Source organism: Carassius auratus, unplaced genomic scaffold (assembly GCF_003368295.1).
Source record: "Carassius auratus strain Wakin unplaced genomic scaffold, ASM336829v1 scaf_tig00002951, whole genome shotgun sequence".
Lineage (NCBI taxonomy): Eukaryota > Metazoa > Chordata > Actinopteri > Cypriniformes > Cyprinidae > Carassius > Carassius auratus.
This window is the reverse complement of record NW_020523497.1, coordinates 794,865-808,176: the sequence shown is the minus strand read 5'-3', so window position 1 is coordinate 808,176 and position 13,312 is coordinate 794,865. Positions and strand designations below refer to the sequence as shown.

At 35.4% G+C, this 13,312-nt stretch overlaps 1 protein-coding gene across 7 annotated transcripts in view; it reads right to left on the bottom strand.

The window, feature by feature from the left end:
- Positions 1–3,424: 3,424 nt before the first annotated feature.
- The window catches only part of LOC113070095 (Krueppel-like factor 8), a 39,437-nt gene continuing 29,549 nt past the window's right edge, over positions 3,425–13,312 (bottom strand). For all 7 annotated transcript variants that reach the window (XM_026243272.1, XM_026243273.1, XM_026243277.1 and 4 more), the window contains 3 exons: positions 10,060–10,171; positions 6,840–6,982; positions 3,425–6,228 (listed from right to left, as the gene is read on the bottom strand). In XM_026243272.1, coding sequence (XP_026099057.1) covers positions 6,047–6,228; positions 6,840–6,982; positions 10,060–10,171 — 437 coding nt within the window. In that variant the 3' untranslated portion in view covers positions 3,425–6,046. The remainder of the gene's footprint in view (positions 6,229–6,839; positions 6,983–10,059; positions 10,172–13,312) is intronic.

Genomic DNA, 13,312 nt, shown 5'->3' with positions numbered 1-13,312 from the left:
TGTTCTTGGAACTAGAGGCTAAGAAGGCGGCTTATGCATCTATTTCATATTCTTATAGACTTTTTAAATCTAGTAAGGTATTTAGGCCTATCTTTAGTTTTCAAATGCTTGACTTAGTCACAACTGCAGTGGGAATAGGCTTATATAACGAATACTTTTTAAATTAAGGTGCATGAAGACAAAACATGTTTCCAAATTTTCTATTAAACACACGCCTGTTTAAAGCATTAACTTTCAGCTTATATTGTTAACAGTTGCATTGTAAAACAATGAGTCAGCTTTAAAAAAAATAATGGTATAGTAATTGTACAGTTGCAGTTTGCAAAAGACTAAATTTGGGTGGGGAATGACTTTTAGCTGAAATAGATCCTAATAATTAGAGTCCGACAAGATCCTTTCTACTGAATGAGCCTACAATAAGAGATGTTGACTTATGAGGGGAACACCCATTTTACTAAAGGACAGCATTTGTTATGTGAAAATGAAAATATGTAACCATTTAAAAACATAGAGAGCGCTACTGCAGTGAAGAAAAGTTAAACTGCTGCTGAGAATATGTTTAAAAGCCTCGCTCATTCCTGAGGTGTTAACTGTGCTTACAGCAGCAGCGTAGATCCAGTTAAAACATGCCCCGCTTCTGACAGAAATGGAAAGCGTCAGATAGTCTTTCACCGTCTTTTCAGATATTTCAGATGGGTTAAATGTCCGCTGTTTGACTTCTGTTTGTTGAAACTGCTGTAAAGAACAATCAATAAATGTGCTTCGCTTGAAAACTCAAGTAAAGGCTAAGCTTTGTAATGTCAGTGTTAATCATTATTGCACCAGTTGAGAAGTGAGTGTCATAAAGATTGTGTTTTGACCATAATTTATCACCCCAGACACTGAGGTAATAAAATTTCAGGAACAAACAAAGGGCTAGCACCACTTAATATGAACTTTAAAGTCCTGACCGAGTTACAACGTTGGACTTTGACTTCAATGGTATGACCATGCTGGGTAATTTTATTGACAAAATGATAAAACATTTCACCATAATATATATTTACCTACTTGATATAAGTGGAATGATAAGACTTTAAAAGATGATAGATAGTACTAAATGGGGCTTTGACATAAATTGTTAGACATGTACAGCACTAGAGGGCGCAACACCTGCTGCTGAACCTGAAACAACAGGAGAACGTCTCAACACCGCCACATGGTTGCACAGCAAAGTTCTTTTAGACACTGAACACTGAATAGTTTTATTTGGAACACTTATATATTTGAACAAACAAAAAATGAGTATTCGGGTGCATCTAAATAAATTAGAATGTTGTGGAAAAGTTCATTTATTTCAGTAATTCAACTCAAATTGTGAAAGTCGTGTATTAAATAAGTTCAGTGCACACTGACTCAAGTAGTTTAAGTCTTTGGTTCTTTTATTTTTGTTGACGATTTTGGCTCACATTTAACAAAAATCTAAAAAAAAAAAAAATGTAATACTTCATACGACCAATTTAAATAAAAAAACATTTTCAGTGAATTGTTTGGCCTTCTGGAAAGTATGTTAATTTACTGTACGTGTTGGTAGAGGCTCCTTTTGCTTTAATTGCTGCCTCAATTCGGCGTGGCATGGAGCTGATCAGTCTGTGGCACTGCTGATGTGGTCTGGAAGCCCAGGTTTCTTTGACAGTGGCCTTCAGCTTATAATATTTTTTGGTCTCTTGTTTCTCATTTTCCTCTTGAAAATAGCCAATAGATTCTCTCTGGGGTTCAGGTCTGGTGAGTTTGTCAAGCACAACAACACCATGGTCATTTAACCAACTTTTGGCAGTGTCTGCAAGAGCCAAATCCTGCTGGAAAATAAAACTTCAAAAAGCTGGTCAGCAGAAGGAAGTGCTCCAAAATTTCTTGGTAAATGGGTGACTTTGGTTTTCAAAAAATACAATGAACCAACACCAGCAGATGACATTACACCCCAAATCATCACAGACTGTGGGAACTTAACACTGGACTTCAAGCAACTTTGAGGGCTTTGAGCTTTTCCACCCTTCTTCCAGACTCTAGGACCTTGGTTTCCAAATGAAATACAAGACTTGCTCTCATCTGAAAAGAGGACTTTGGACCACCTTAGCCCAGGTAAGACGCCTCTGACGTTGTCTGTGGTTCAGAAATGGCTTAACAAGAGGAGTACGACAACTGTAGCCAAATTCCTTGACACGTCTGTATGCTTTGAACTAAGCCTCAGTCCACTTTGCTTGACAATCCTCATAATGCTGTGGTTCTCTTGGCTGGTTATGCATCTTTTTCTTCCACACTTTTTCCTTCCACTCAACTCTCTGTTAGCATGCTTGGATACAGCACTCTGTGAACAGCCAGCTTCTTTGGCAATGAATGTTTGTGGCTTACCCTCCTTGTGAAGTCTGTCAATGATTGTCTTCTGGACAACTGTCAGATCAGCAGTCTTCCCCACAATTGTGTAGCCTAATGAACCAAACTGAGAGACCATTCTGAAGGCTCAGGAAACCTTTGCAGGTGTTTTGAGTTGATTAGCTGATTGGCATGTCACCATAAAAAAATTGTTGGCTGCAGCCATTTTTTTTTCTCACTTCTTAAACTATTGTGAATTTACATTCTGCATTTAAATTAATATTACCCACTGCATCATCCTAGGGGTGGCCAGAGTTAATACAGCGGTGGTGTGGCCACCCCTTGAGGGCACCCCTGCTGTGTGCATTGAATTTATTGGTAACACTTTAGAATAAGGTTCCATTAGTTAATGTTAGTTAACTACTTTCGTTAACATGAACTAAGCAAGAACAATCCTTCTACAGCATTTATAAGTCTTAGTTCATGTTAATTTCAACATTTACTAATGCATTATTTAAATCAAAAGTTGTGCTTGTTAACATTAGTTAATGCACTGTGAATTACCATGAACTAACAATGAATAACTGTATTTTCATTAACTAACATTAACGAAGATGAATAAATACAGTAATAAATGTATTATTCATTGTTTGTTCATGTTAATTAAAACATTAACTAACATTAACTAATGGAACCTTATTCTAAAGTGTTACCAATTTATTTAATGCACAAGTTTCAAAATTAGAGCTAAATTACTGAAATAAATGAACTTTTCCATGACATTCTAATTTATTGAGATGCACCTGCATATTAACTCTATAATGAGATTAATACCAGTGCGAGTGACGTGATTTGATCAAGTAAGATTATTGTAAAAATTTTCATGTCAAAAAAGTGCCAAGCCAGAAATAAGGAATATGCTACAAGGACACGTCCTGCTTCAGGTCTTAAATATAGTAATTTTCATCATCTTCACTTTATCAATGAAATTAGCCCATTTTCTTTTCTTCTTTTTTTTATCAGTTACTAAACAATTCGACAATTCCTGAATTATAATACACAATACATCTTGTTGCACTAAAAACATTTTATTCTATAAAAGGAGTGGGTAATCACAACTGTACAGGGGAAACTTACTTTTAACACCATTTCTCACAGTATCAAAAAGCTAGCATTTTCCTCTCTGATCTTTACACATTTGTTCTGTACAAATACAAAAGAAATAACATTAATTAATTGTTTTGTTATAATGATAACTGCATTGCACTGTGTAATATAGTACTGGCCCATAAGTTACTGCATTCAATATAAAATACCTATGATTGTGAAAGTGATAATCAAACTTGCACACATACACTCACACAAAACCCAAACCCTTTCATAATTGGAGCAAAAGGTAGCACACTATTTTAAACAAATCAGATACAAGTAATGAATGCAAATGTGCTCAGATAGACAAGAACGTCACAAATTTCAGTCATGGGCACTTAAACATTGATAAGGGGCCAACTCCTAATGTTATGCCTACATGGAATAGAATGCCAATTTAGGATGATATGAAGGTTTTACCAGCATGTCTTGTAGTAATTAGAAATAGGCCATGCATGTGTTACAAATGGCTGTGGTTGCACACATTTTGTGGATTTCATGTCGATTATCATTGCTTATAGGCCACATCTTTTAGGGCAACAATGTTTTGACATGCTCAACAACTTCACCAAAAAAAAAAAAAAATTATATATATATATATATTCTCCATGCAACACTTTTGGGGTGTACAACACAAAAGGGACTCATTTCAAGGGATAAAAAAAAAATTACATTTCAAAAAAAAAAAAAAAAAAAAACGAAACCGAGTATTTCACATTATCTAGTCAGTGTTAAAAATAGAAATCCACCCGTTACATTTATTCAAGAACTTTGTAGATTATATACATTATGTATATTAACTATTTAATTATTCATTGTCTGTATGTCTATGGACAGTTTTTTTTTTTAAAGAAAGGATCGCAATCAAATGCATATACTCTTCTAGAAAGATGTGCTTAGTAACGTCTCGGGTTGAAGCGAGAGAAAAATACAAAATCTACAAATGCATTGCTCTCTGAAGGTCGTGCAGCTGCTGCAGACATGCATTTAACTCTTAAAGGGTGGAATAAAGCGTTGCTTCTGAAAAAAGTCTTAATGTGCACTTAGTCAGCTGCTAGCAATTGAAATTATGACCATGACCATGTCTATGAGTGCTAGCTAGAGGGAAGCAAATGTGTCAAAGGTACCCCCTTCTCAAAAATTTAAATGGACTGTGCCCAAAATTGTCTTGACATTAACGTCAAGTAACATCAACAGCATTTTGCGGAGTATGTAGACATTTTGGGGGTATTTTTGCATAACATGGATATCAGGGCAGGAGCTGTTAAGACATGTTTCGTCACTGTGAACTAGGTGCAAATTGGGATTTTCAGGGTGCCTCAGAAAAATAGGGGTCCTAGTACCGAACCCTGAGGACCTCCGAAAACCTTCTGCGCAAATCAGATTTGCACATTTACTTCAATTAAGGCTCTGTTTGGCTAAAAGTAAGAATGCATCTAGACATCTCTACTATTATATCTCTAATTATTTTTTCTTTACAAATATGCAAACAAGTGTGCTTATACACAGATACACACACATACAAACACACACACACACAAATCCCAATTTAGAGACGTTTCTCTTTTTCAAACTTTTTTCACAGCCTTATGAAATAATATCTGAAGGTTAGACAAAGATAAAGAACACCTTTTGATGGGTGTTAATTCTGTTAGAAGTCATTAATTACAATGAAAATATCTTTAAAAAAAAAGCAAATACTGTTTTTTGCGCCAAACTATTTTTGGGTAGATTATTAGACAACAGATACTAATCAAGAAAAAATGTACTAAAATTCACAGTCTTGTCAGCCCCCATGCATCTACTTCTCATTTGGGTTAGGATAGATATCAGAAAAAACACCTAACTGATTTGTTCAAAAAAATAAAAATAAAAAAAAACACTAAAAGAGGGCATCTTCAGCTTTCTTTACAAAAGCTCTATTTCCATCCACACAGAAACGTACAGACTCTAAAATGAATGTAGAGCATGAGTACACAAATTTAGTACAACAAAAAGTTTGGATAAAATGTAAGAATTCAACAAGGCAGCTGTTGAGGCATCTCCAACCCACCCATCTCATTAAAATGGTCAAATTTATTACATAATTCTACTTTTTCCTCACAAACTTGCATCCATCTTGCATAAAATCCTTTACTTTCTCATTTTTTTGTACTTGTTTTTAAAGAATCATCTCAATAAGGGGTACCTTCCCCAGTCATCATTCTCTTTTATAGTTATAGCAGTGCTTCGTGCAGTTTGCCTTTCTTGTAGTCCCTTCAAGTAATGGCAAATGATCAGGCATTGAGATGGTGGTGGACGTCACCAGTGGACGGGTGGTTTGTGGCTTCTGGAGGAATGGCAGAAAACTGCAGCCATGTTCTAACCAGTAGGGGTAACCAATATGGTTGTGCCACCCCTTATACCTCCATATTTAACACAACTGTTCACATCTGGAGATTGAGGAGGTGACGTCAATAGCATTTGGAACCCCTGGATGGGCGTGCCTGTCTCCTGAGGAGCAGTCAGAGTTGTGATGGCTGGGGAGGAAGGGGCACAAAGAGTTTCACATCATGACGTGGCGCCGTCGATGAAGTGCCAGGTGGTCAGAGCGGGAGAAGCTGCGATCGCAGTCAGTGCAGCGAAAAGGTTTAATGCCGGTGTGCTTGCGAAAGTGCCTCGTCAGCTCGTCCGAGCGGGCAAAGCGCCAGGTACAGCCCTCCCATGTGCACTGGTATGGCTTTTCACCTGTAAAGTCATCACCGTGTCAATCAACATGATATATACTAATGCTTACCATTTATTTAATAGAAAATGCAGAATATATATATATATAATTTTTTATATTAAAATATTCCTTTATTTTTTTATATTAAAATAGTTCTAAATGCAGTTTATTCGTGATTGTAAAGCTAATTTTTTTTTTTTTTTACATTATAAATGTCTTTAATGTCACTGTTGATGAATATAATGCACCCTTACTGAATAAAAGAAAATATTCTGTTACTGTCCCATATTGCTGTGTATTATATTTTAATTACACATGTATCTGAGCTGGATGATGACATCACTGTTTGTTCCAGAACTGCTTTACAGATTAATTAAACTCATTCGATAATTAATGGACTTCACACAATTAATGAACTTACTGACTCAAAAACGAACTGATTTCAACTGAATAAGGACTGTTTACTGTTGTCTTTTTAGAGATGCTTTACAGCAGAATTGAATTCTGTTTGCATTATTGAATCACTATTTTCTTGTTTATCACTGTAAATCTGCTTTGAAACAATATTTATTGAATAAAGCACCATATAAATCTGACCTGACTTTATGTATACACAAGGAAAAGGGTATACCTGTGTGTATTCTGCGATGGGCTTTCAGATGCGAGCTCTTGGTGTAAACTTTGTTGCAGCCGTCATAATCGCACATGTGTACACGCCTTCTCTTCATGTCTGGTGAGTCAGGGTCAACTTGGATGTCCACATCTGTATTCATACTGAGAACAAAATGACATGTTTTAGTTTTTAAGGTGTTGCAACCAGTTCAAGTCATACCTAAACCTATCCGATAATCTAAAGATTTAGAGAGCATTTTTGCATGTGAAGGCAGGTACAAGCATCTTCATGAGTAAAAGTGATTTATCAAGCAATAATCCTTGGGATTACAGTGATTAAATTAGACGAGTGATGCAATACAAACTTGTAATTGCGACACTCTTAAAATTGAAGCGTGTCATTTTTATGATAACGGTTTTGAAAAAGTTTCCTGGACATTCCAAACAAGAATCTGGAGGTTAAATGTCACTGCACATTGATATCAACAAGTTTCCAGATGAATCTTTTTTATTAAAAGATAATAAAAAATTATGTTTACACATTTTTTTTTAAGTTACAGTATTTTTGTTATTATTATTATTAGTATTATTATTATTATTATTATTATTGTATTTTTAAGTACAAATTATTTAAAAATGTTAATTTTGTGTTTATTTAGTCAAATGTAGTCACTGTCTTTATAAATTTATTTGAATTAGTGCAAATTGTATTGCTTTGTAAAACAATTTCACTTCACTTCTATTGCATGGGGGAGAAAAAAAAAGGGTATTTTTTATTTTTTTAATTTATTTAATTTTTTTATTTTTTTTGCTACATCACCATGCCCTAGTTTCCTATGTCAATAAATTTGAATGTCGGGGAAAAGTTCATTTATTTCAGTAATTCAACTCAAATTGTGAAACTTGTGTATTAAATAAATTCAATGCACACAGACTGAAGTAGTTTAAGTCTTTGGTTCTTTTAATTGTGATGATTTTGGCTCACATTTAACAAAAACCCACCAATTCACTATATCAACAAATTAGAATATCGTGACATGCCAATCAGCTAATCAACTCAACAAGCCTTCAAAATGGTCTCTGACAATCATTGACACCCTTCACAGAAGGGTAAGCCACAAACATTTATTGCCAAAAAAGTTGTCTGTTCACAGAGTGCTGTATCCAAGCATGTTAACAGAAAGTTGAAAGGAAGGAAAAAGGATTGTCAAGCAAAATCAATTCAAGAATTTGAGTGAACTTCACAAGGAATAGACTGAGGCTGGGGTCAACGCATACAGAAGTGTCAAGGAATTTGGCTACAGTTGTCGTATTCCTCTTGTTAATCCAGTCCGGAACTGCAGACAACGTCTGGGCTAAGGAGAAGAACTGGACTGTTGCCCAGTGGTCCAAAGTCCTCTTTTTAGTTGTGAGCAAGTCTTGTATTTCATTTGGAAACCAAGGTCCTAGAGTCTGGAGGAAGGGTGGAGAAGCTCAAAGCTCTCAAAGTTGCTTGAAGTCCAGAGTTAAGTTTCCACAGTTTGTGATGATTTGGGGTGCAATGTCATCTGCTGGTGTTGGTCCATTGTGGTTTTTGAAAACCAAAGTCACTGCACCCATTTACAAGAAATTTAGGAGCCCTTCATGCTTCCTTCTGCTGACCAGCTTTGTGAAGATGCTGATTTCATTTTCCAGCAGTATTTGGCACCTGCCCACACTGCTAAAAGCACCAAATGTTGGTTAAATGACCATGGTGTTGGTGTGCTTGACTGGCCAGCAAACTCACCAGACCTGAACCCCATAGAGAATCTATGGAGTATTGTCAAGAGGAAAATGAGAAACGAGATAAAAAAATATTAAAAGCTGAATGCCATTGTCAAAGAAACCTGGTCTTCCAGACCACCTCAACAGTGCCATAAACTGATCACCTCCATGCCACGCAGAATTTAGGCAGTAATTAAAGCAAAAGGAACCTCCAAAAGTACTGAGTACATGTACAGTAAATTAACATACTTTCCAAAAGGCCAACAATTCAATATTTTTTTTTATTGGTCTTATGAAGTATTCTAATTTGTTGATGTAGTGAATTAGTGGGTTTTTGTTAAATGAGAGCCAAAATCATCACAATTAAAAAAAACAAAGACTTAAACTACTTCAGTCTGTGTGCAGTGAATTTACTTAATACCACAAAAAAAGTATCACAATTTGAGTTGAATTACTGAAACGAACTTTTCCATGACATTCTAATTGATTGAGATGCACCTGTAGATGGGGTTTAAAAAACCTGTTATTGACCATTATTTCATTTGAAATTCAGTTTAAATTACACATTGCTTAGACTATGTTTAGCTTATTTTTACTATTCTGCATAAAAATCTTTTAAAAGCATAATGCCATTAATTCATTTTAGTGTGCATGATGCCAGATAGCAAACGTGTCACCTGTTTTAAAAACCCTACTGATTTTAAATAATATTATTAAATATGATCCTCTAATAAAATAATCTTGCAGTGTAAAAACGTTACTAAAAATGAATCTGGGGCACCACAGAAGTATGACAAATACATGTAAATAGCACCATGACATGCCCCCTGGTGCAACAATCCTAACTGGCCACCAGGGAGAGCTGAAGAGCAGGAGTGTATGTGTATCTAACTTCCATACAGCTGGAGAGCTTCCAGTTCAATGCCGATCTCTCTCCCTTTCCCTTCCTTCTCCAATCCCCCCTCCCCCAGCATGTTTTTTCAGCCCGTGTCTCTCCCCCTCCTTTCCTTCTTCTCTCTTTCTCTTTCTCAGCCTCTTCCTTTCCCCTCCCTGGCTGCTAACCAGTTCACTCCAATTCCCCTCTTTCTCCCAACTCATTTCCACCGAATTTTCTTTCTCCCAGCAATCATTTGACCACATGTCTGAACAATTATACACACACCAGCAAAAGACCCTCTTGTTCTCCATCCTGCCCCATTACCCTGCCACTTCTGTCTGTCCATCTTTGCATTTTACTCCCTCTTTCAAAGGAGTGACGACATTGCAAGTTATATAACATTGTTTACACCCAGTTTGAAGAGAACCCTGCCCAGCAACACACACACCCAACAGAAGCTTATAATCAACATAAAACGTGAAAAGAGCCATGGGCCTCCAGTGTGTTGAAGGTTACATAATCGTCCAGAGGAGTGGTGCAGTGATGCCACTGGACCGGGATGCCAGACACACTACCATGTCCTATAAGGAGATATACAGACAAAAACATTCTCTCTCACCTGGGTTCCATCCCTTTAGTGCTGAAAGAGGCCGATCCAGACTCTGTGCCGCTTTCAGCATCACTTTCAGACTGATACTCAACTGGAGAGGTTGAGCCTGGCTTTATACGCACTGAAAAAAAAAAAGAAATATGAGTGAAATTCTGAACTGAAATATCAACATTCATTTCAGCATTTTTTTGTATCTTACCCGTTATTACCATTACTATTATTATTAATATTCTGAATGTTATATTTTAACATTTTCAGCTTTCAATCTAATCTAATTTAATAATATTGATGTGTTTTTAGCTCTTATCAGTTTATAAATGTTTTCGATTTCAATTTTTAAAAAATGTTTTGGTTTTAGTTGCTTTAGTACATAAAGTAAATGAAATTTAGAAAACCTGCCTTGGTAACAATCTGACATAATGTAAAATGAACATTGAACTGATCTATATTTGGTTCCATTTTTATTTTATTTTTTAAATGGAAGTGTTTCTAAGGAAAAAACAGCTCTTGCAATGTGGTCTCAGACTTTCAAATCCCACTTTATATGTAGTTCTGTTCATATGTTAAGACTCCTACTGAAATAAAGTCTGAGTAGAGCATGGTGCCCATTTCTCAAACAAGCCTTTAAATCAAATACAGAAAACTCTTCCTTCCCTTAGTTTAATTTAAAAAAACATTACTTCCAGGACCTAAAAGCAGGCTAAATGCAGCCTAACGTTTGAGCCACATTACTCAAAAGACAAAAAAAACCTTTACAGAGATACTTCATGTACTCACTTAAGACAACATGGGGTGCAATGGGCCTGTTCAATAAAGCACGCGGAGTCCTCCACCTTGCTAGTTTTCCCATAAACGGAGTCCAAAAGAAACTGATCTACATCCCCGTCTCTTTGAAGATGGTCCCCACCCAAATAACACAAATCGCTGACCTTCACAATCTGTCCAATACATTCAACTGGGTTTCACAGAGCTACACACAAAGTTAATAACCGGGGGTAAAAAAACAGCCAAGCACAACTCCACCCTGAGTTCATAATCGACACTCAACACTTGCATTAGTGTGTTAAACAAGCATTGGTGTTTTTTTATGTAGTTTTATTTGGGTGGGGTACTCCTATTAAAAAACATTCAGCTCATTTCATTAAGAATTTTTGGTGTTTTAATGTTCTTATTACAGTCCAAGACCTGCATGTTGTCTTTCAGGAGAGGTTGAAAGCTGGGAGATGGGAAGAAAAAGACTCAAGTGGACTGTACCATTTTGCCCGAAGAGGGGTGAAGCAAGGAAAGATAAAATTTTGGGTGAAGAAAACTTAAGTCTTAAATATTAATATCAATGGCTCCTCTCTAAAAAATAGCCACAGTTTTGTCTTGGGACAAATTATGCACCAAAGTTTAATACTTAGGGTTAGGCCTTTCTACAAACCCCTAAGACTGAAAAATGGTAATAGTGCCTAGCAAGACCACTAACCAATCATTGTCACTATGGTATTTGTGGGAAATTATGACTACCACGGTAAAGTCTTATAATTTTTCCTGCTTAAAAGATCAATGCTATGTTAAAAGCTGATGCAACATGTTTCTTTAAAACAAAAAGGCTTAAAAAAAACAGTGTGTACTTTTACTTAGCAATTTCTATTTAATAGCACCATTCAAATAAAGGCCGGTAAGATTTGTTTCATTATCTCCTTTAATTAAAAGTTTAAGCTTAGATCTGGCTCGCCCCGAAATCATCTTTTGTGTCTTTCATTTGCACATCCACATGTGTGGGATGAAGCAGCATCTGTATGCTGATAACTAAATGGCAATGGCACAAACCTGATAGAGGGCGAGACCAAGGGTGTGACTGCCTAAAGGAAATGGGCGGAAGAACTAAAGGTCAGATGATCAGCAATGCCATTTGAACAGTTTCTATAAGAGAAGACAAGATCCATCCCAAGCTCATATTTGGATTCTGGCTTTTGACACACTGCACAATGCCACATGTCAGAGCATGTCACTTTACTGAATAGGGATGGGGATTTATAAAGTAATTAATGATTCTGCTTCTATTCCATTTAACATTTCGGGATCCTTAATGAGCCTTTTGGTCATTTTGAGGAAGAAAGAATATACAAAATTTGGAAAATAAGACTGTCAAATTATGAGATTTATCATTCCATATTTCAACAAAATGGTTATAATGAGAGCTGTCAAAGTTAATGGTGCAATTAAATAAAGTTTAAAAGCATAGATTAATTTAATTGAACACTACAACTGCTGAACATTTCTTAAACCAATTAGAACTGATCTTAACACATGTAACATCTATAAAGTGTACAGAAAGTTTCATCTTTGAATTAAAGGAAAATTGTTTTTTAATTTCTTGCACAATTGAATGCAGTTTGTGAAATAATCAGTAGGACTTTTTTGCAAGTGTTTTTTTTTAACAAGTCCCTTATGTTCATTAATGCAGTACTTGTTGAAAATTACAATTTAAAATAACTGTTTTCTATCTGAATATATTTTCAAATGTAATTATTTTTCTTTAATGGCAAAGCTGAATTTTCCAGTTTTTACTGTAACATGATCCTTAAAAAAATATTTCTAATATGCTTGTGCTCATGAAACATTTCGTATTATAATCAACGTTGAAAACGGTTGTGCTGCCAAATGTTTTTGTGGAAACAGTTACACTTTTTTTCAGGATTCTTTGATGAACAGGAATTTAAAAAGAACTTTGAAATAGAAATAGATGTGATCAATTTAATGCATCCTTTCTGAATAAATGCTTTAACCATCCTATATGAATGTTTTTTTTTTAAAACATCTTACTGACCCCAAGCTTACAAATTGTAGCGCATATTGTGTGACTCTTTCACTTAAAACAAATGAAAAAACAAACTACAATACCACAAAGTCTTTAATAAATTAATTTAAACATTACATTTCTAATATTATTATATTAATATGTAATATTTCAATACATTTAATAACATTTTAAACCAATTGACTATCCTGAAAACAAATGAGAAAAAAAAGCTTATTAGTAGCTCACAAACTTTGCTCAGATGACATACCACAAAAATCTTTTTACAGTGACTTCTAAAATTAATGACTCTTACTAGAAAGCTTGCATATAGCCATTAAAAATAAAACATACTATGAACATCATCACAACACCAAAATGTCTCTAATACACGTTGTGTCTTTTTTGGTCTGGTTCATTCTCACACGCTCCACCAACGGAACAGAACCTCAAGAAAAGCATACGGTAACGGTATAT